General features: G+C 35.2%; 1 protein-coding gene, 1 long non-coding RNA gene and 1 pseudogene across 6 annotated transcripts; all 3 read left to right on the top strand.

The window, feature by feature from the left end:
- The first annotated feature begins 2,352 nt into the window (after positions 1–2,352).
- Positions 2,353–7,183, top strand: LOC141656507 (uncharacterized). Of its 5 annotated transcripts, none has more exons than XR_012548516.1 (6): positions 2,353–3,015; positions 3,878–4,083; positions 4,199–4,345; positions 4,521–4,692; positions 5,895–5,930; positions 6,718–7,180. It is a non-coding gene; the product is annotated as an uncharacterized LOC141656507 (long non-coding RNA). The 5 variants fall into 5 exon arrangements; XR_012548517.1 differs by having other exon boundaries at positions 5,895–5,934; XR_012548514.1 differs by having other exon boundaries at positions 4,521–5,930; positions 6,718–7,183.
- A 5,593-nt stretch (positions 7,184–12,776) lies between these two features.
- LOC141655826 (low affinity inorganic phosphate transporter 1-like) lies at positions 12,777–14,520 on the top strand. Its single transcript, XM_074462861.1, has one exon. The coding sequence runs from the start codon at positions 12,791–12,793 to the stop codon at positions 14,426–14,428; it is 1,638 nt and encodes a 545-aa protein (XP_074318962.1). The 5' UTR covers positions 12,777–12,790; the 3' UTR covers positions 14,429–14,520.
- Positions 14,521–17,875: 3,355 nt separating this feature from the next.
- Positions 17,876–19,430, top strand: LOC141654714 (putative inorganic phosphate transporter 1-4; annotated as a pseudogene).
- Positions 19,431–23,549: the final 4,119 nt, after the last annotated feature.

Below are 23,549 nucleotides of genomic sequence, written 5' to 3'. Positions count from 1 at the left end.
GAACCTTCGAGCTGTCGGAGATTCCAGAACCAACAACCGAGGAACAGATGGAGGAAGTCGTACCTCCAACGATGATACGGTTAATATTCCTGAGGAACCTAGGAGGTCGGGTAGAGACTCTCATCCTCCGGACAGATACATTGGTATGGTCGAGGAGAATGACGTTTTACTTCTAGAAAGTAATGAACTCGCAACCTATAAAGGTGCTATGGCCTGTTCCGACTCAAAGCTATGGCTCGAAGCCATGCAATCCGAGATGGACTCCATGTATGAGAATAACCTTTGATAAAAAAAATTTTGTTAAACACGACATTTTGACAAGAGTTTGAACACTTGCAATGGGGTGACTTTCAGTCGATGTTTGAGATAGCAAACGAGGTCGGTTTGAGGTGTTTTTAGACTCCTTGAAAAGGTCGGAGTACAAGCTTTCTAGACGTTATCAATACGGCGGTGATAGGCGGCCTTATATTGGGTCTATTGGTGTGTAAAGTAAGTTTGGTTAAGGAGTGAATTGGTGTTTTTCTGATTTGTTTTTACCTCCAATTCACTCCTTGACCAGCCTTACTTTACACACCAATATACCGAACATAAGGCCACCTATCACCACCGTATTGGTAACCCCCGAAAAGCTTGTACTCCCACCTTTCCAAAGAGTCTAAGAACACCTCAAACCGACCTCGTTTGATATCTCAAACATCAACTGAAAGTCACCCCATTGCAAGTGTTCAACCTCTAGCCAAAATGTCGTGTTTAACAAAAAAAAAATTATTAAAGGTTGTGTTTCACAAACTTTTTTTTTAAAGGTGATGTTTGGAAAAAAAAAAAGTTTTTTAAAGGTTGTGTTTGACAAAAAAAACCCAATTATAAAGTATGTTTTCTAGAGATGATCTCCCAACAAATTAATTATGAACCCGTATACAAGTTGAAGTAATAATGGTTCCAAAATAATAAATCTAATACGTATAATATAAAATAGTTTATTAATAAAATTGGTCCCAGTCTACAACAAATATGCTAGAAAAAAATTATCAGGTGAAAAAGTCATTTGGCACCATAATTAATGTTACAAGTAGGGGTGTTTGTTATTATTGGTCCAAAACTGAATCAGACCGGATTGAAAACTGATCACCATATTTTTGGGAGCCAAGAGCTGCACTGGTATGTGTCCGAATGGTCCGATTTACCGGTCCGGACCAGTTTTTGAACACCCCTTATTACAAGTGTGTTGCAAAACACACATAAAAGAAATCAAAATAGGAAAGAATTAAATGTTTCCTTGTATTGAGAAGTAAAAGTTATGAGATATTGCAATTTCCCATAAAAATAACATTTAATTCTTTCATAGTGTGGGTTTGGCCTTGATTTTCAAAGTATTTTTGAACTTAAAAACACTTTTTGACAAAACATATCATAAATTTAAAATCTAATAGTAGATTTTCAAAAACCCAAATACCATGTTTTTGCCCATAAAAATAGAAGTATCAATTTGATGTTTCTATTTCTTGAAAACTACTTTTGAAAAATTAAGCTTAAAAAACAGAAATTCATTTTAAGGAAACTAGGCCAAACATGCTCGTATTTTGGTTTCTTATCCTATGCCTAGTACTCTAGTAGGCATAGGTTAAAAAACCCGAAAAGTATATCTCACAAGTCTTTATGTTAATTTTAACACGGCTTATAATAAAATTGAAGGGTTTCTAATTAAAACTTTTAAATCAACCACTTAAACGAATACCCCATGCTTTCAAACATCACAAATTTTTACTTGTGACGGACACTATTCATTACAAGTGAGTGACATGTCGCTTCCCTCTCACACAAATGCAAGTGGGAGGGCAAGTGGGGCGAAATTGGAGCGCTCCACTTGCCTCCCACTTGCATTTGTGTGAGAGGAAGTGACCCGTCACTCACTTGTGACGGATAGTGTCCGTCACAAGTGAGAGTAGCTGTTCAAACATCTATTTATAAAATAGTTCACAACATGTGTGTCCGATAAACTTTAAAACAAACCTTTTTTTAGGGAAACTTTAAAACAAACTTTTGAAAAAAGCTATAAAGAAAAAAATAATTATGAAAAAAGTATCACGTCCAAATTAAATGGAATAGAACTTGAGGTTGGGGATGGAAGGAAAACTAGGTGTTATAACTAGGTAGAGGAATATCCATGGCATTTGTCAAAGATGCCTATAATTTGCGTAAACGAGCGAATTGCAACAATGTGATTCGTTACGACTCCTTTGAAAAAAATATATTAATAAATTCTCATCGTCCCTCTCTCTCTTATTATCTAAGACCCTTCTAAATGTATGAAGTTTGGAAAATAGCTCTAATGAACAGTAGAGCAGTAGAAATCGTGCCCCACATGTGATGCACAGTGCTTTCTCCTTTTCTTCTATCCTGAGTCTGGTTCTCTCTCTATACATTCATTTATCTATCGCTGATCCCATCACTCCCTCCTCTTTTACTGCTGATCCTTCATCTCTCCTCATTCCTTCGTTACTTCTCCGTTTCTCTTCATGTCTTCGTTTTTAATCTCATCTCTGTATCTCTTTATTAATCGTCCAATTTACCAACTCCAATAACCATATCCTTCAGACAACAAAATAGGGGGAGATGGTCCTATTGTTGGGTGATGAAGATGGTCATATTCTCATCTCATCCTCATTCTCTAAATTTATTCGATCTGAATCGATGGTCATATTCTTGGGTGATGAAGATCGTTCGCCTTTGTTACGATTAGGGCTACAACTATTGATGATTCCCCATAGCCTCTTCTATAATTAATCATTCAATCTGGGCACTAACTTAAGATAGGCTGTGGATCTGGAATTTTTTTGTGGTATTGATTTCATTTACTGATTTCCTCTTTTTTAATTTACTGATTTGATCACGCATACACATGGGGATTTGATATCCGCAGCTGGCTGTGCAACTTAAGCCCACTGACATGGCGGTTTTGGGCCAAAACTGAAGAAAATGAACATTGAGCAACCATATTCTCGCGAAGAAGACGAGGTATGCAACATTGTTGATGTGTCCTGGGTTGTCCCTATTTCTAAATCTTGGGGTTTTCTTACTTTCTAAGAGAAAAGAAAGATTTAGTTATGTTTCAGTTCTGCATATGTCAAGTCGGTAGTAATGTTAAGCCTATGGCTGTTTATTATGTACTCTCTTCATCGCATGTATAGTCTCCCTTCAACTAGAATAGTAAACTAATACCATTAATTTCTAGAAACATATGTTGATATATAATGTTTAATTTATCAGTTTTAAGTATCGAATGCGAGCGATTTGTAAAGATTTTAGAGTTTACCCCGCTGCATTTTCCGCATTTAAAGGGGATCTTGACAGAGTTTAGCAAGATTGGGATGTGATAACTGATACAACGACCGCAGCCAAAACTCGGATTAATACTATGGATTTATCACATTTGATTTATGAAACTACTCTCTTCATATTGTATAGTGTGTATTTGTGAGAAAACATAGGTCAAATATGTCATTGGTTCACCAACAAGTCAAATGTGATATATAAATGGGATGACGGAGTATCAACTTGTTATAGCAAATATATATCATGTGCAAGCAGTGCATATTTACTTCACCTACATGTTAAATATGACTTTAAGTTAAGAGCAGATTTAGGTCTGTTTTAAATGTATATTGGATACCGATACATATTTATCAGTTGCACAAGTATGGTATGTTGCATCCCATCGCCCAGAAGTCAGACCTTAGCTAGACCCTTTTAACCAAAGTTACTTTATTGAGGATGGTCGAAGATGTGTTGTTCTATATTCCTTCTGAGCAGTGATTGTGTTGTGGTAGTTTTTGCTGGCCCCATATTTGTTGCTTACACTCTATCTTTTGTACTCAAGGTGATGATGGCATTGACTTGATATCTAATTTGCGTACTGGAGCAGCAGTATGCAGTTGCCATTATGCGAGAAAGGAATTACTCAACCCCACGTAGGTCAAGGCATATAGATTAACCCCCGAGACAGTCAAATTTGTAGCATATTATGTTCTGTCTCTCGAAGGAGGTGATGGGTTAAATATATTGGGAGTCGCTGATCAAATATAGGTAAATGTTTACACTTACTTTATAGTTCAAGTCGGTTTTGCATATGCATTATTGAAAAATTGCCTTTGTTAGAATTTTGTCGGTAAATAACCATTGGTTGAGATTTTGTGGCCAGGTATCCTCCCCATCCATTGATTATATCGGCCTTCTCCCGCAGTGGTGGCAGCAGTTGAGGGTGTGGAGAGTCGGCCCATAGTGCGGGATATAGATTATACCATTTCAACTGTTCCTAGGACTTCGAATGTGACTGCCACTATCTCAGGTCAGTTCTATGTTAACTAATTCGGGTTCTTCGTGGCTACTCTTTAGGCTATAGCTCAGTGCATTGTTTACAGGGGTTGTCTCTAATTTAGAGCGGTTTATATTCTATCGCCTGTATTTGTTGTATGATGATTAGGCCTCTTTACGTATGCTTACTTAAAGGCCACTTTACACAGACTTGCTTAGCTTTATACAAGTGTGGGGCTGGCCTGTCTGCAGACACATATACGTTCCGAATATAAACCTAGCTACTACGAAAGTACTGCAGTTGCGAAGTATGTTTCTGATTGTTGGTGGGTTTTCTTCCACGTTCTCCTCTTTCCTCAATTTTTGGTGGATCAGTCCCAGGTTAGTTTTCCCATTGATTCTTGCAGTGTCTTCCTATTTTTACCGTTATTTTTAATCTCCACGTGTTTGGCTACCTAAATTCTGACTAATGGTTGCCCTGCTGACACTTGTTTTTGTCTTAGCTGTGCTTCAATTATGTTCCAAATCGTTTTAGCTTTTTAAATTTAAAGAGTAGTTTTATGTGCTTTCACTCACAACAAACCCTAGGGAACACCACAAGTTCCATGCTTATTTTCGGATCTTTAGGTGCTTTCACTGAACTAAAATAGGATACTGGAAGTTATCTTGGAAGTCTTTTCTGCATTATACTCCATTCGAGTCTCGAAACAGAATACGAGCGACAATAAAATTCAAAATGTTGCGATTTTTTTGGTTTTCTATAGTTAGTGATTCCCCTTTTGAAAGTGACTTCTCAGAAAGCTCACGAGACCATTAAAAGGTTTAATATATAGTGTATCATATACGAGTTTCGAAACACACTTTAGGCGTCTTATAACACAGTGGTGCAAATAACCAGCTGTTACATGATGTAAATGAAGATGCAAAAAATGTACAATTTTGAAGGACATTGGATACATGAAAACATTATGTAAACCTTATTAAGTACACAAATTCTATAATAAGACGATATCACACCGTGAGATGGACATTTTTAATAAAAAAAATTCATTTATTGATATCAACAAAGGAGTGATATTTATAGAGACTGTCTTATAGTGTGAAACCGTCTCACAAAGTAATTAAGTATAGAGAAAGTGAAGATAACACTACCACCAAAAATGTCCAACCTTGAGGGCTTACCTAGGTTTGGACTTAGTTAGGAAAACCGTGAAGTTAATGTTTTTCAACTTTTATGTGGAAGCAATTAAAGCACTGACTTCTAAACAATAACACGTCCTTAAGCTTATAACTTACTAACAGCAACAAAACCCAAGCATGACCCCCTTATTGCTCACGTATTGTCATGAAGTGAAATAATTCTCAAAATTTATGCTTGTATTCGTGTGGGTTCTGAACTTTTTGTCAGCCAATTTGATGTTTGGCTTGTTTTGGATTTGTTGATGAGCGATTATGGAGTGTGGATCCCTTTCGGCGTAGTTTTTTTCATCTCCTTTCTCTCCTGTGACTAATTTGATGTTTCTTTTGTCTTGTGGGGCATGAACTTCCTTTCTCTTGGTTCATATCAAATGATGGCTCTCCAGCAGTTTTACTCTTATGAACAGTCCCCTGACAAACCAGTATGTGAGTTTCTTTTCTAATTGTTTGTTGAGGCAAAAAAAAAAAGTAAAAATTTTCAGAGCGTCATTGATTCTAGGTGTTTTTTGTGTTTCGTTTGGTTCTAAATTAAGATAAATTGATTTTTTTTAACACATTTTATTAGTCAACTCAATATTGGAGCCAAAATCAATATTGTTATTTTCTTTATAATTTTTGTACCAAGACTTTGGATGTAGGGGTTCCAAAAACCAAGAAATTCCATGTTTTTTACACATTCTGCACAATTGTTTGGGTAGATGTTAGACAATAATTCATTCTCTTTATCAGTTCCCATGGATCGGTTTGTTTTAGCTTATGGTAATTCAATATAGATTGATTGTTCTGGTTGTATATAAGGGAAGACGGTAATAACAGATTCTTTCTTATAGGCTACTTCCTTCCTTAGTTGTAGAAATACTAGAGGAGTGAAGGATTATGTGGGGCATGAGGAGGGGAGGGGGAAGGAGGATGAGTAAGAGCAAGACGGGTAGAGGCATGAGGGGAGGAGGAGGAGTGAAGGTAAAGAGAAATGTCAGGAAAGGTTTAGGACCATCACAACCCGTAATTCTTTTGCATTTTATGCTATCCTTTTTTTAAAAAAAATTGTGGGAGATATTCTTTTATTACGCATTTTTATATTGTCGAATCAGTCTTGACAGTTGACACATCAACGATTACTCTTATAATTATTATCTCGAAAATAAAATTGATTTCTTGGAGTTTGGTTACCATCTCTTTGTGATTGACCATTTGCTATCTCTGTTTCAGGCTTTCAGCTTACTATCGTGGAGCCAGGGTTATTCTTGTGGTTACATGTCATAATGAATCATCATTCAACAGTAGGTCTCTTCTTTTTAGATCCTTTTAGGAGTGTGAGGCTATTAGTACAACTCAATACCACATTGTACTTTTAACGTTTTTATGTTTTTGACTCCATTATTTCTGCAATTAGGTAGTGGTTGGGTTGTAGATGAGAGTTAAAGGGTAATAATAATGTTCTGACTTATGGCTGTAGAATTATACCAAGCTTGCATATACTGTTGCTGATCTTTGCTTTACAATTATACAGCTCGTGGCAACTGCCAAAGGGACAAGCACTAACTGATGAGTATGAAATTAAATTTTCTTAGAATGTGAGTATGTAATCTTAGATGTTATCGCACTATTTAAATGATTTATGTTATGAAGTTTTAATAAGAGAATCTTGTGTTCTTTAGAGTGCAATGACAAATCTAAATGTCAAGGTGTTTATGTTTTAAAGATTGTATGGGGATAAATTTCTTAGAAGCCCATATCATGGTTGGTGTTGCATTTTTTGAAAGCAGAACTAGAGCACACAAGGTGAGAAAAACGCACACAAATGTTGTGTGTCTATCACAAATTCTCATTTGTGACGGATCAAATCACAAGGGAGACTTATTGATTTTTTAATTGAATAAACGAAATTTAATTAGTTAATAACGGAATACCCTTTTCCCGATAAGTGGCTTAGTGTGCACCAAAAAATTAAGTGGCTTAGTAATCTATATATAAGTATTAACTCTATATTACCTTACATATTTTACGTGGGACAATTGCTCTCCAAAAAGATATTATACAACAATCAATTCCAAATTATACGTAAGCTTGATAGTTTGAATAAAGACGGAGATGGGCCTTGGGGTTCCGCGCGCATCGCGCGCGGAGGAGCAACTAGTTCATACAAAAATACAAAGTAGTATATTTTGGGGTTTTCATCTAACAAATAAAAATCTCTTATAAATTGACCGGTAATTACACCTGACAAACAGATCAAGCGGGTTGGGTGTGGCTCAGGTAGGAATAGGTCATTTTGAATTTATAAGAATTCGGATCAGATTGGGTTGGGTGAAATTATTATGGTTCGGGTCATTTTTTTGTTAGGCAACAATAAACATTCAGTTCATTTCATATGGGGCCCGGTTAATTCAAGTACAAGTGAAACTCGGATCTTAGTTCAGGTGTCGGGTTGGGTATATATCGGTTTATTTGGGTAGGGTCACTTTAGTAAGTCTCGTTATAATAGAGTTATCAAATTTTAAGCTTAGACGATTAAGAAGTATGAGCTTTAACTCAAGCTCGTTTAAAGTTGAGTGAGACTAAGAAATTGTTCGAAACTCCTATTGAGAAAGACTTAGCCACAAACTGAGCTTGGGTCAAATCCTGACTTTTTTTTTCACCCTGTTTTTAAATGTTAAAAAAAAACACAATTAAAATAAATTATTTTAATCTAATTATAAAACACTATATTTAGAGGGTTAGAATATAATCATGAACCCTATCTTTAACAAAAAAAGACATGATGGAACGTTATGTATAGAAAACATAAAAAAAAAAAAAAAAAAAAAAAAAAAAAAAAAAAAAGAGTTTAAGCTAGTTTTGATTCAAACCATGTGATATCTGGACCAGCTCGACTTGCTCAAACTTAATCTAAAGTTATATAAAAAATCAATTTGACCAAATTGTGGAAATAAAAACGATTTTTACAACACATAACTAGAGAAATTTATTCTTATTTACACTAGCAGAAATACATGAGTGAAACTTTTTCTTACTAAGTTACTGAGATACCACTTTTCTCGTGGTTTTTATGTATTTTTTGCAGCAATTTTATCTCAAAGTGACTCATTTATTTAATACATATTCAAACAATAAGCGTAATTATTTTATCGTTGACAATGACAATTTTTATTGGTGAACCATTTTGTATTAATTGTTACCATTTTATTATCCTATTTACTTTGGGCTTGCTTGGGATGACATTAATTGTTAGTAGGGTAATAAAGGTTTAAAAAACTTAAATTTGGGAAAGCTCGCAAAAATAATACCCGATTCTCCATAAAAAAAATGTAGTACCTCCATTAAAGGTAGACAAATAATTAAGATGGAGTGAATAATTAACTTCACCCCAATCAAGCCCTAAATTACCCTATATCTGTCATGCTTATTTGTTTACCTATTCCATATCTAGGTGTCTCGTTCATTTACTTACCTAATGTTTCTAATTGGTATTTTAATCTATTACATTTATTATAGTCACTTATCATCTAATAACGATAACCTCAAATAACTTTTTAATTCTTGCTTTTATTTCTTTGGTAAAAGTAAAGATAAATAAATAATCAGGCCAAAAGAATAAATCGTAGTTTATTTTGAGAATGTCTACACTGAACTAAACTTGATGGAGCGAATTAAATTAAACTAAATTGAAATAAAGTTAATTACAAATAAATGAGCTGATCTGAATTGAACTAAACTAAATAAAAGTTAAACTTAATTTAACTTAACTAGAGCTAAATTAAATTGAAATGAGTTAAAATTAAGAACATTTTTTTAAACGAATACACACGGCTACACGAGTAACACTCTAATAGGATTGTGGTTATATGATTGAAGAAGAGACGCAAGTGACAAAGACACTAATGAGAGTGTAAATAGTGTAAATAGAGATAGGCGGGACCCACCTTAAAACTTCTCCCATTTTTCCGTTAAATACCCGACTCCCTCTTCTTCTGTTGTACTCATATCTTCTAATTTTCGATTCCTATTCTTATTTCCCTCCAACATACACAATTCGACATTATACATTGTATAGAGAGTGAAGCATCAAAGATTCAAAGATCAACTAGTTTGAAGGTATTATCTCGTTTAACTCGGAATTAATGTGTACTACAGTTCCTACTAATTTTACAGTCATGGTAAATTATTCATTCATCGCAATATATATGTTTACCTTTTTAATTCTTATAAAAATAATTTAATTATAGACTTCGTATAACGAATAGTTGAGAACTTGAGACAAAAGGGTATTTGTTTCTTGTTCAATTTGTAGACATCGATTAATTAATGTCTATAATAAACACTAACGTAATATTGTGGAGTAACTATGGACCATGCATGTATTTTATTTCTTGTTCAAATTATTGTAGACATTGATCAATATTAATAAACCCTAACGTAAATATTTTGTATATGATCATGTTATAATCTTTGATATTTTAACACTTATTTAACGTTAAAATTTATAAACTAGATGACAAGATTACTTTGAGTTAGAGTGAGTACTAACCTTCCTTTTTTTCTGTAATGTTTTTCATATTTTTCGAAATATGTAAAAGCTTTCCTTAATGGTTAGAATATGAAAAGGAAGTAATTAATAGTTTAATACTAGGTCGATCAATTTTGTATCTATTTTATTTTTGAAGTGGTTTAAGAAATGAAATAATGGCTTAAAATTGATTTGACTACTGATTATTTGATAATTTCAAAGTTTTAAGTTAAAATTTTCCAATTTTTTCCTAATTCCCCTTAAACCTACATGTTCGCTCTTGTTGTGATTAATTTTTGGCTCCGCCAGTGGCCATAGTATTACCTATTGAGATGCGGATTTTTTTATTCCTTTATTTTCAGATCGGAGAATTGTATGTTTTTGTATTTACTGACCAAAAAAATTTGTAGCTGAATAATTATTATGATAGATTATAATCTCTGCATTTATTTCATACCCTCTCAGTCTCTCATCTCTGAAATACTTCAAAATTTCACTATTGCTTATATTATTTATTTTTGGTTATTTTTTCCTATTTCAATTGTATAATCTCATCATATTAATCTCCTTATTTTTTTTTTTTTTGCTAATATTACATAAATAACATTTGTTACTATTTATATTTTGGATGGTTATTGTGTAATTCTCTCTTTAAATCATTTCATTTTTCAATATTCTAAAAGTTATTTATGAAATTGAAAGAGTATTCTTTTAGTATTTTCATTGATTATTTCCTTATTTTAAAGCGTATGTCTTTATCAGTAGTAAAGGTTTTTTTCCTTTAGTCATTATTAAATGCGTACTTGCGTTATTCCTTCGATTTTGGAAGTGAGTTTGCACAAATATTATTATACAACTGATTGTACAATAATATTGTACAACCATTACAAATCTAACTGAGCTTATGTGTATTTTTTTCGAATTTATAATTTTGATTTATATTTTAATTTTTTGATGTCAAAAATTAAAATCTAATTGAGTTCATATATATTATTTTTGAGTTCCATTATAATTTTGTATGTTCAATATTTTTATAATAAAGTTCAGATTCTTTCAAATAAACATCATAATTTATAAGTCTAAGCTCAAATAATACATTATAAAGCCCGGATTTTATTCTATACAATATGTACAACTGGTTATATAGTTTACTTACTGGGTGAGTTTGTGGGTCTATTTGCAAAATTGTCTAAATTTTTTTGTTCAGGGTTTATCGACCTTTTCATATGGTTTTTGTCTTTATTCTTCTATCTTATATTTTTCAAGCAACCGTATTTTGTACCGCCGTTAGTGTAACAAAATTTATTTTTATTGCGGTTATTAAATGATACTACATACATACATAATATATATGAATTATTCTAGCCATGCAATAATCTTATTTAAGTATTTGTGTTGTTCCGGATATTAATTTTTACAAAAGTGAAGTTTTCCCATTACTTAGATGCCAAATGACATTTACAATGACTATAATAGATAAAGGAAGTATACAATGCAAACATGAACAATTAAAAATGCTTAATATAATATTCTTTATCTTGTAATTATCAATCGACGTCTCGGAATATATCCTTTTAAGCAAAACTCACAAGATGTGTAGCCGCATTAATGTAGTAGTAGACTATCTAGGCATATAAAACTATTTTTTCTCCTACTATCTAATCTTCCTTTATTGAGACCAATCCCATGAAAATAAGCAAGGAGTAATGTTGATCTAGAGTAATGAATTATCCTAAGATTAATGGAAATAGAGTGAAAAGTATGCTAAACTTTGTTAAAAAATTTGGTAGATTACTGGCAGTATTAAGTGAGTCTTGTCATAAGATTTACTAAAATCTTGTCTCAATACTAACAATAATTTTACCCTTAAGCTTTGCTTAGTAAAATTGGCTAAAATCTGAAGCTAGTTAGCTAGACGAAAAGCTGGATAAAAATTGGGAGCTGATAAGGTAACTAATACTCGTATACTAATAACTGTTTGATGAACTAGTTCAAAAACTAATTGACATCAATGATATTAACAGACAAAATTATTATTATTGTAATAATTGATGAAGGTGTAAAAAATAAAGATAAAGAAAAGTTTTATGTATCTTATTTCTTAAATACTGTTCTAATAAGTAGTTTTTTTAATTTAGGAGACTGCTTTGATAAGTATTTACACAAAAATAAAATATTTGAAATTTTCTCAAATAAGATAGCTGAAATGGTGTGTCAACAAAACCTTAATATGATACCTTTTAAAAAAAATATATATAATATAATATATTTCTATATTTTACAAGGTAATCCTACTTTCTAAAAGAAACACAAATGGTAAGTCTCGACGTTATTGCTACTTAACGCGATCTGTAATTTGTATTTCGTCAATTTTGTTTGTTAAATAACAGACTCGATGATGACATGACAATAACTAGTCTATTTTTTTTTTTTTTTTGTTTATCTAGCTAACCAACCAAAAAATTGCAAGTATTAGAGTTGAATTATAGGACTCTTGACAAAATAAGACCACTTGCTCACCTATTCATCGGATTTTTTATTTGATTAGGAATAAATATTATGCCTGTGAGAGTATAAAATCAATTTTGGGACTCCAACCATCAATTTAAACTCGGGCTATACTATTAATTAAAGTTCATGTCATTGCACTTTAATGCACTTTAATCAATTAAATTATTCTTTATGCTTTTATCATGTAATAATATTAAACTAGAATTGGACTGATATGGGCATCCCTGGTTTTTTTTTACGTTTCAGTAAGAAATCTTAACAAAAATGGCTGAAGATAATCGAAATGTACTGAATGCACTTGATGTAGCTAAGACACAATGGTACCATTTCACCGCGATAGTGGTAGCGGGTATGGGATTCTTCACGGACGCCTATGATCTCTTTAGTATATCCCTGGTTACAAAGCTCCTAGGCCGTATTTATTACACGCACGCTAATGCTACAAAACCCGGTACATTGCCACCCAATGTCTCGGCCGCTGTCAATGGTGTCGCTTTTTGCGGGACACTCTCTGGTCAGCTATTCTTCGGGTGGCTCGGAGACAAGTTGGGTCGTAAAAAGGTCTATGGTCTGACCCTAATGATGATGGTCCTATGCTCCATTGCTTCTGGGCTCTCATTCGGGAACGACCCAAAATCCGTGATGGCCACTCTATGTTTCTTCAGGTTTTGGCTTGGGTTTGGAATTGGAGGAGATTACCCTCTTTCGGCCACAATAATGTCCGAATATTCCAACAAGAAGACGCGTGGGGCCTTCATTGCCGCGGTGTTTGCTATGCAAGGGTTCGGGAACTTAACTGGTGGGATTCTCGCATTAATTGTGTCAACCGCTTTCAAAGCTGCGTTCCCTGCACCTGCGTACCAGGATAATGCACCCGCTTCCCTAGTCCCACAAGCCGACTATGTGTGGCGGATCATTCTCATGTTCGGGGCTGTCCCGGCCTTGTTGACATACTACTGGCGTATGAAGATGCCAGAGACCGCTAGGTACACCGCCCTCGTGGCAAATAACTCCACGAAAGCCGCCTCAGACATGGCCAAAGTTCTCAAGACAGAAATCCAAAACAATGTCGAAAAACCCAAAGATTTATCATCATCATCAGCAGCAGCATCCGAAAAGAAGGGTAATCAATTCGGGTTATTTACAAACAAGTTCATCAAACGGCACGGGCTCCATTTGTTGGGGACCACCAGTTCTTGGTTCCTCCTAGATATTGCCTTTTATAGTAACAACCTTTTCCAAAAAGACATTTTTAGCGCAGTAGGCTGGCTTCCGGCTGCAAAGTCCATGAGTGCTCTCCAAGAGGTGTATATGGTAGCGCGGGCGCAAACCCTTGTCTCCTTATGTGGGACTGTCCCCGGGTACTGGTTTACAGTCTTTTTTATCGACATCTTAGGCCGGTTTGCCATCCAATTAATGGGGTTTGCGTTGATGACCGCCTTCATGTTTGGACTAGCCATCCCTTACCACCATTGGACTACTCCAGGGAACCACATTGGGTTTATAATCATGTACGCCTTCACTTTCTTCTTTGCAAACTTTGGACCAAACGCAACTACGTTTGTGGTCCCCGCTGAGATATTTCCAGCTCGGTTAAGGTCTACTTGTCACGGGATATCGTCTGCTGCAGGGAAGTTAGGGGCGATCATAGGTGCGTTTGGATTCTTGTACTTGGCTCAGTCCCCTGATCCAGCTAAGACAGATGCAGGGTATCCACCGGGTATTGGAGTTAGGAACTCGTTGATGATATTGGGCGGAATTTGTGGGCTCGGGTTTTTTACGACGTTTCTTGTGCCGGAAGCTAAAGGGAAGTCCTTGGAAGAGATGTCACGTGAGCATAATGATGAAGATGAAGAGGGAGTTCAGCAAGGTTATTCGGACAATAGAACAGTCCCGGTTTGAACATATGTTTCTTAGTTTCGAATTCCCTTCCCTTTGCATTGTACTGGCTTTGTGCCTCGTTTAACAAAAAGAAAATAAAAACGTTTGGTCGATATTCAGTCCGTTTTGTTGTAATTGAGCTCTGAACATTGAGTACACATACAAACATATTGCAACATTGAGTGAATGTAGTAACTTCAAAAATAACAAACCAATGTACCACCCAAGTCCAAACCCCCTGCTCCTAAACATTGAAGATTACTTAACTAGGCAAATTCTGACCGAACCGTAAACCCGGACCGCCCAACCCAAATTTACAAGGGTCAAGAGTCAAGACCCGACAAATGATGACCCGCAATACGTTCGACCCGATCCCGAAATAAACCGTTAATTTGGGGTTGAAACTCGGCCCACTGAGTCACAGATAAATTAAGAATTTTATTAAAATATTAATATTTAGTTTTAGTACTTTAAATAAAAAAATATATAAAAAATAAATATTATATAATTTTCTTAACCATTAAATATAAAATAATTATTAAAATAGCTTAATTTTTATAATTGTCAAAATAAAGAATGTTACCATTTAATATGATTAAAATAATATAATTTTTTTTTTTAAAAAGTATTTTTTCCAATTTAAAAAATGGTAGAAAAAACTTAGAAAATATTTTTGACCCATATTCTGACCTTAACCCAACCTATACTCATTTAACCTGACCCATAATCAACCTAAGAGCAATAGCAATAGCAATAGTAGAATTTTATATAAAGTTCTTCACATGTCATGTCACAATGCACCAATCCTAATTTTTAAGAATTTTTGTTCACACTAGAAGAACTTTATATGAAATTCTTAGATGGAAAAAAACCATAAAATAAATAATATAAAATTGTGTCTCACATTTTACAAAGTTATATTTATTGGTTGTACATTTTCCTTGGTTCTTATTTAAGAACTTACACCCTCCATTCAACTCCACTTTGCAGGTTTCTCTTTTGCACACTATTCACAAGCGGACATTCAACTTCAGTTTTCTCTCGATACATAAGTTAAAATATATTCATGTGAGATCTTATTTGATTAAATCTTTAAGAGTCTTTAAAAATATCTAACTTTTATAATTTTTACAAATACGTAGCTAAAGATATTTACCGCGTAAAAGTCGCGTTGGCAAACGTGATAAAACAAACATATAAAGTGGAGTTGAATGGAGGGAGTAGTTATTAAAAATAACTTTTAAAATAAAGTTCTTGGGCCAACTCTAATACTGAGAACCACTATTACTATTACTATGGCTTTAAGTAGTATAATCTGAGACTTTTGACCCGCCCAACCTGTTTGACAAATTGTTGAATCATTTGCGTTAGGCTTATCCGTTACCTTAATGAAAAGGGAATAAAGGTCAAAGATTGCAAAAGTTTTGCAGGATGTTTGCGAAATTTTGATTTGCAATACTACTCCTGTTAACTTCTTGACACATGTGTATGAGTTTAGCACCTGGCATTGGTGGAGTAGTTTTCCAATTATTAATAGAGTTTTTGATGGACTTTGCTACATAGAAGATTTTTGGGTCAAAATTTGCGCATAATATATAACCCATTTGATTTGAAATTCACAAATTTTCATTTGTGACGGATAAAATCCTACTTTGAAAAAACGTGAGATAAAAGAGTAAATGGGAAGGGTTGTGAGAAGTCTCTTTAAAGATAATGTCACATGAAATTAGTTGTATAAATTTTGTGGGTGCTTTAATTAAAAATTCAATTAGTCTTGCTGAAGACGGGTCGGAGCAAGTGACGGATAATGTCACTCACAAAACGGATAGGAGGGACAAGGTGAGGGCACCCCCATGTGCTTCCCTCTCTCCTCTATTTGGGTCATTTGTGAGGAAAAATGGTATCCGTCACTCCAAAGTGACGGATACGTGCCGTCACAAATGAGATTTTGTGTTAAAAATTATATTAAATCTCTATTTAATATCAATCATAAAGGAATTATCTTTTTTTGGATAAGGAGGGAGCTCGCAGCTGCGGGTTATGGTGCTCATTGAGAAAAACTCGGGAGCATACATGATAGCTAACAAACCACGCATATCAGGTCAACCATCCGAGAGTGACTGAGTGACATACACGAAATCTAGAAGACATTTTATCTTTATTTGGTCTTTGATCCACTAAGGTCCGGTCCGGACCAAAGAACAGTTCTTTTGGACTTAAAGTCACCCTTTTAAGTTCGGTTCTTATAAGTTTACTTCAGTTCCTATAAATTCAGTTTAGACAAGTTCATACAACTTATATTAACTTAAATTCATACATGTTTTCTAATATTGACAAATTAAAAAAAAAATAGTACGCTTTTCATTTAAATCAATGCAAAAAAGAACTTCAATATTAAAAATATCCAATACACATTATTCTTAAATAAAAATAAATAAAAAATAAAAATGACCTTTTATAATTTGTTTATACTAAACCGCCTACTCATTACTTATTCACAAATCCACATATCTCATTAATATTTTTACCCTTATTTCACCTATACCTCATTAATATCAGCAGATTGAGACATGTTTGAAACAAAGCGTAAGAAAGTTGTGTACAATGTACGAAATAACATAGTAAAAGACATTTGGCGAGACAATGGATTCGATGATGTCAGTGAAAATGAAGATAAAGATGAAAGTGACGAGGAGGATGATAATATGGAAATAAATGGTTAGAAAAAAATGTAATATGTAATTTATTTTTTATTATAATGTACTCCGTATGGTAATATTTGTATAAAAAATTAACTTATATAAAACGTAAAAATTTTATAAGTTCAGTTCAACTTCTATAAGTTTGGACATTTGGCTCATATAAGTTCAGTTCAACTTTTATAAATTCAGTTCAACTTCTATAAATTCAGTTCAGTTTAACTCGTATAAACTCAGTTCAGTTCAATCCAACTTCTATAAATTCAATTTAGTCTAATTCAGCAACTTGAAATCCAAAACAGCAAGTCACCACTTAAGGGCATTAGTAATAAAGGTTCATCTGACATTATGTCGTGGGTAAGAATCGAATCTCAACCTTAAGGATACTTCTTTAAGCGGTTTTCTTACACTTATATTATAAAAAAAATCACATGCAATTTCGTATTGACTAAGGCCCTGTTCTTTTGTACTTCAAATTCTTTGAATCAATCGAATCAACTTGGAGCTTAACTAAACGATAGAAGGTGAACTCAACTTATAGGAGCCGAATCGAATCAACTTATAAGAGCTGAATCGAATCGAATGGAATCAACTTATAGAATCGAATCAACTTAAAGAGTCAAATAGAAGTCCAAAAGAACAGGACCTAAGTGGGACAATTTATGTTTTTTTAGCATATATTTGACATGAGATTCCCCTGTTTGTTCCTCTGTTTCAGTAACACACATTTCTGAATAGTTGAACAATAAGAAATCTTCAAAAACAAACAATGGCTCAAGACAATAGTGTACTAAATGCACTTGATACCGCAAAGACGCAATGGTATCATTTCACCGCGATAGTTGTAGCGGGTATGGGATTCTTCACGGACGCTTATGATCTCTTTAGTATCTCCTTAGTCACAAAGCTGCTTGGTCGTATTTACTACACCCACCCTAACGCACCCAAACCCGGTACATTGCCACCAAAGGTCTCGGCAGCTGTCAATGGTGTTGCCTTTTGCGGGAGTCTTTCCGGACAACTCTTCTTTGGGTGGCTCGGAGACAAGATGGGTCGTAAAAAGGTATATGGTATGACCCTAATGATGATGGTCATAAGCTCCCTTGCTTCGGGATTCTCAATTGGGCACGATGCCAAAGCCGTGATGGGCTCCCTATGCTTCTTTCGGTTTTGGCTTGGGTTTGGTATCGGTCCGAGTATTCCAACAAGAAGACGCGTGGGTCTTTCATTGCTGCCGTGTTTGCTATGCAAGGGTTCGGGAACTTGACAGGAGGTATTCTCACGTTGATCGTTTCAACAGCTTTCAAGGCCGCGTTCCCTGCACCTGCGTACCAGGATAACGCACCCGCGTCCCTGGTCCCACAAGCGGACTATGTATGGCGAATTATTCTCATGTTTGGGGATGCCCCAGCCTTGCTGACGTATTACTGGCGTATGAAGATGCCTGAGACCGCTCGTTACACGGCCCTGGTAGCACAAAACTCCAAGAAAGCCGCCTTAGCAGAAGATTCATCATCACCACCACCACCACCACTACCACCGTCCCAGAAGAAGGCTAAGCAATACGGCTTATTCTCCAAAAAATTCGTTAAGCGACACGGGGTCCACTTGCTTGGGACCACCAGCAGTTGGTTTCTTCTCGACATCGCGTTTTATAGCAGCAACCTTTTTCAAAAGGACATTTTCAGCGCAGTTGGTTGGCTTCCGGCCGAAAAATCCATGAGTGCTCTCCAAGAGTCTACATGGTAGCCAGGGCTCAAACCTTGGTCTCCCTATGTGGGACCCTCCCTGGGTACTGGTTCACGGTCGCTTTCATCGACATTTTGGGTCGGTTCTACACCCAATTGATAGGGTTTGGATTTATGACCGTCTTCTTATTTGCGCTCACCATTCCCTACAATCATTGGACCACCCCAGGGAACCATATTGGGTTTATAGTCATGTATGCTTTCACGTTCTTTTTCGCAAACTTTGGACCGAACGCTACTACGTTTGTGCTCCCGGCTGAGATATTTCCAGCCCGTGTGAGGTCGACGTGTCATGGGATATCGTCTGCTGCAGGGAAGTTAGGGGCGATTATTGGGGCATTCGGGTTTTTGTACTTGGCACAATCTCCTGATCCGGCTAAAACAGATGCAGGGTATCCACCGGGTATTGGAGTTAGGAAGTCGTTATTAATATTAGGAGGAATTTCTGGAGTCGGGTTTTTTACGACCTTCCTTTTGCCCGAAACCAAAGGGAAGTCCTTGGAAGACGTATGTGGTGAGCATAATGATGATGATGATGAAGAGGAAGCTCAACAAGGTGGTTCGGTTCGGACATGAGAACAAACACGGTTTAAACATTGTTTTTTTGTACTCAGTCCGATTTCAAGGTACAATGGATGATGCTCATAGAGTCATAGGCGCGCGCACCGTTGCCTACGTATTGTATAGCCTTACGCTTCCTTTTAACACCGAAAAAAAGAAAAGAAGGTTAAAAAGTTGATCGACTGTATTGGCTTGGGAAGGTGCAGGATAAAAGGCAGTCGCATTGCAACAAGCACAGGAAGGTGCAGGATTAAAGGCAGTCGCTTGCAAATTTGCAATAAGCACTACTGATGGCCAAGGATAGTGAGAACTTCAACTTGACAAATTTGCCTGAAAACAACCCGATTCAGATTTATTGATGTTTTGGGCCTAGGTCAGTTCATGTGGATTACACGAACTAGCCTAGGCTGGTTCGTGTAAATCACATGAAACGGCGCAGGGCAGTTCGTGTTTTTCACACGAATGGGCCACTTTCCATTTTTTTTATTAACCATTGTGTTTGTCTCGATAAGTTATGCGATTTAAAAAAAATTCGTCAAAATCGGACAACCAAGCGTAAATTTATGGCCGTTTGAAATTCTGTTCTACATCTGTTCGTTGTTATTAATTATCGTTTATTAATATATGAAAATCAACGTTACTAAAATATGTAAATATATGAAAATCAACGTTACTAAAAGATGTAAAAAAACGAAAAGTAATATATGGGGTATAAATTATCGGCTGTAATTCGATTTTGACTCGGATAAGATCATTAGGGCAATAAAACTCTCCCTCTCTCTCTTGTAAATTTTAACACTGCTACATTTCTAGAATTAACCCAAGACATCTAGTTAAACTAGACCCTTGCGGGTTGATCACACACCACAATAGAGTGTTCAAGATTTGATGACGTATGATGGTGAAAGCATTTTAAAACTGGAAGCAAATCATATATGTAACGATAGCACGAGGGGAGCTCGTAAGGACTGACGCCTTATCTCCCGTAGCATGGTAAAATAACAAAAATTATTTGTTAAAATTTTCTAATTATTTCTATGTTACATTCGCATATTATTAGCTCAATCATCGGATTTTGGTTATTCTCATTATAATTTTCTTACTTTCCTTTTTGAGGTATGAAGCCAAATCACATTCCTTCTAAGCCATATGAAGCCTATCTAAATACACACATTATTCCGTACAACATTCTCATTAATAAGATCAACCAATAATAAATAGATACCCAATAACAAGGAAGAATTATGTTCTCGCTTGTCATAGAGGAATTATGGAGATTAGCTACAAGTTTCAGTCAATTATTTGGTCACATGTGTGTCGTGATAACAATTGTATTACTCATGAATTAGCACATTGTATTCCGTCAGTTATGGTAAAGTCGTATGGGAGGATGGTTTACCACCTTCTATGAACGTTGTTGTATCGTTTGACAATTTATTACTTCCTCCACTTTTTAATATATGACGTTTTGCTTTTTTCGAGGTGAACCTTTGACTTTAATATTTACAACAAAATATTTGGTAAAAAATTATAAAAATTATACCATTAGATTACTTATGAAAAACTCTTTCATATGAGTATACATATCACTATATTTAAGCATATAATTTGAGAGATATTGAAGAAAGAAGTGTGTGTCTCGAAATGTGATAAAGTCATATAAAGAAAAATAGAGGGAGTAAGAGCATCTCCAATGGTTACCTAAAAGGACTTGCTTGCAAATAAAAAAGATTTCAAGCTACTTGCTTAACCATTGTAGCACTCTACATAAACTAGCTTAAATTGAGCTAGTAGCTCAAATGGTCCTACAAGAAGAATGTAACCAATAGAAAAATAGTAGGTGTATTAAGTGGATTCAATTAAGCTACTAGTAAATTAGCTTAATCATTGGAGCAAATTGTAGCTTGAAATTGTTGTGGCTTAAAAAGTTGATGTGGCAAAGGTAAACTAGTAGCAACTAGCTTACCCATTATAAATGCTCTAATAGATTAAGGTCTTCGGGTCTTTTCCTTCAAAAAAAAATAAATAGATAGCCATTCCTAAACTATTGTATTTTGATATTTTAAAACAATGACCGACATATTAACCAAATCCATAATCATTATAAAATAATATCACTACAAAGTAGCATCATATTATCATATCAAAATCAAAAGCAAAATAAATACAAGTGTAATACTCGATTTTTTTTTTTTTCTTGTAACAAAATATATTGGGCTTCCACAAATTTGGTTAATATAGGTTCACATTTAACAACTCTACTAAGGTTCACCACCAAGTAATAGCCCTTTAATAACAGTCGAGCCCATTAATCGGTAGTCAGGATTAGAGGCGAAGGGGCTTGGGCCATACATGAGTCGGGCTTTTCAAAATTCTTGGCCCAAAAACAAGCTGGTTTGAGACAGGTTAATAGACCAAGTCTTTGTAATCTTCTTAAAATGACTTATCCGTACAAGCTTATCTGTGAAATATGTTTTGTTGGTCCCAATTAAGTCATTATTAGCAATAAGTATCAATGTTTTGAAAATGTGTCCTAGACATGTTTTGAAGATTACTAAGATATGATACCCTACCTATATTGTACACTTTCCAACTCAACTCAAAACTTGTATGGTTGATGACAACTCGTTTTGCTATAGACGGATATTTTGCTGACGGATATATCCGTTTATAGCTAAAGACGGGTCAAATAGTTTGAAAGTGGTGACATTTTTTGCCCCCACCACCCCACTTGTTGTTTTGTCCTATTAGAAATGTGGTATTGTATTTAACCCTTCTTTAGATATAGACGGATATGTGCTGTCTATAATGAGTTTTTGTGGGCTGATGATCACTTTACACATTAACAGCATAATATGGACACTACAATAGGCCTTCATCATTGTCAAATGTCAAGCTTTGTACCCTTAAAAGTTCAATAAACGCCTTGAGAACATTGTTGTCCTTGGCATCACGCCTATATAACCCAACCAAGGTAGGCCATCCTCCAGTCAAGTCAAGTTCTATCTTACAAGTTACAACCAATCGATAATATGAAAAGTCGAGGAGTAATCCACTAACTTAGAACCTCTTCTCTTACACAACTAAAGTCATAAATTTAACGATGTAAGAGAATGTTGTATTATACGTTAACTGTACGTAGAGATGACAAAGTTGACCCGACTTGACAAATCTGACCCAATTCGATAGAACCTGAAATTTAAAGTCTAAAACCAACTCGTTTCTGACCCGATAATCAGTGACCCAAACATGAACCCAACCCGACCCGATATTGACTCGATAAGATTAATGACCCGATAATTGTTAAGCTTAATATAAATCAAAATGAAAAAGATTTAGGGGTCGTTTGGTTCAAAGTGTTAGAATGGATTGGAATGGAGTGTAAATCCAGGGAGGTATGGAGTTAGATACCCATACTTGTTTGTACTTGTTTGGTTTAACCTTGGAATGGAGAAGAAAAACAATATTGGGTGGAATGGAGTTAGAAAGTTGGGGGAAGATATGGGTATGGGATTCCAAGGGGTTGGAATGGAGTTAGAATCCATTAGGTATCTAACTCCATTCCAAAATGTTCCAACCAAACACTTGAATGGATTGAATCCATTCCAATCCATTCCAAAACCTCCAACCAAACACCCCCTTAGTATTTACCTTTATACATTTGATTTGATAACAAAGTAACCAAACCAGATTAGTATCTCATTTGACTTTATGCCACTAAACTTGATAATGACTTTACCAGTCCCGACCTGACACATTAATTGACCCGAAATGACCCGACAACCCAGCCCTAACTCGACGCAATTGGGTATGCTGACCCGATATAACTTGAAGTCGAAACGACTCGAGCCGGCCCATGACCTCTCGCAACCTGACACATCAATTGACCCTAAATGACCCGACGACCCAGCCCCAACACGACGCGAAAGGGTATGCTAACCCGATATAACCTGAACCCAAGGGCCGAGACGACTCGAGCCGGCCCAAACCTGTCCTGATTGCCACCTCCGGTTATATGCATGGAAAATACCTCAACATAAACATATATATTCCGAATAAACATGAGCAAAAGCCCTTAAAAGAACAACAAGAATTGAGGTTTTGAATCTTCATAGTTATGTAATTAGAAAGATC

Source organism: Silene latifolia, chromosome 5 (genome assembly GCF_048544455.1).
Source record: "Silene latifolia isolate original U9 population chromosome 5, ASM4854445v1, whole genome shotgun sequence".
NCBI classification, from domain to species: Eukaryota; Viridiplantae; Streptophyta; class Magnoliopsida; order Caryophyllales; family Caryophyllaceae; genus Silene; species Silene latifolia.
Note: the sequence above shows the minus strand (reverse complement) of the source record. Positions and strands in the feature narration are given on the sequence as shown.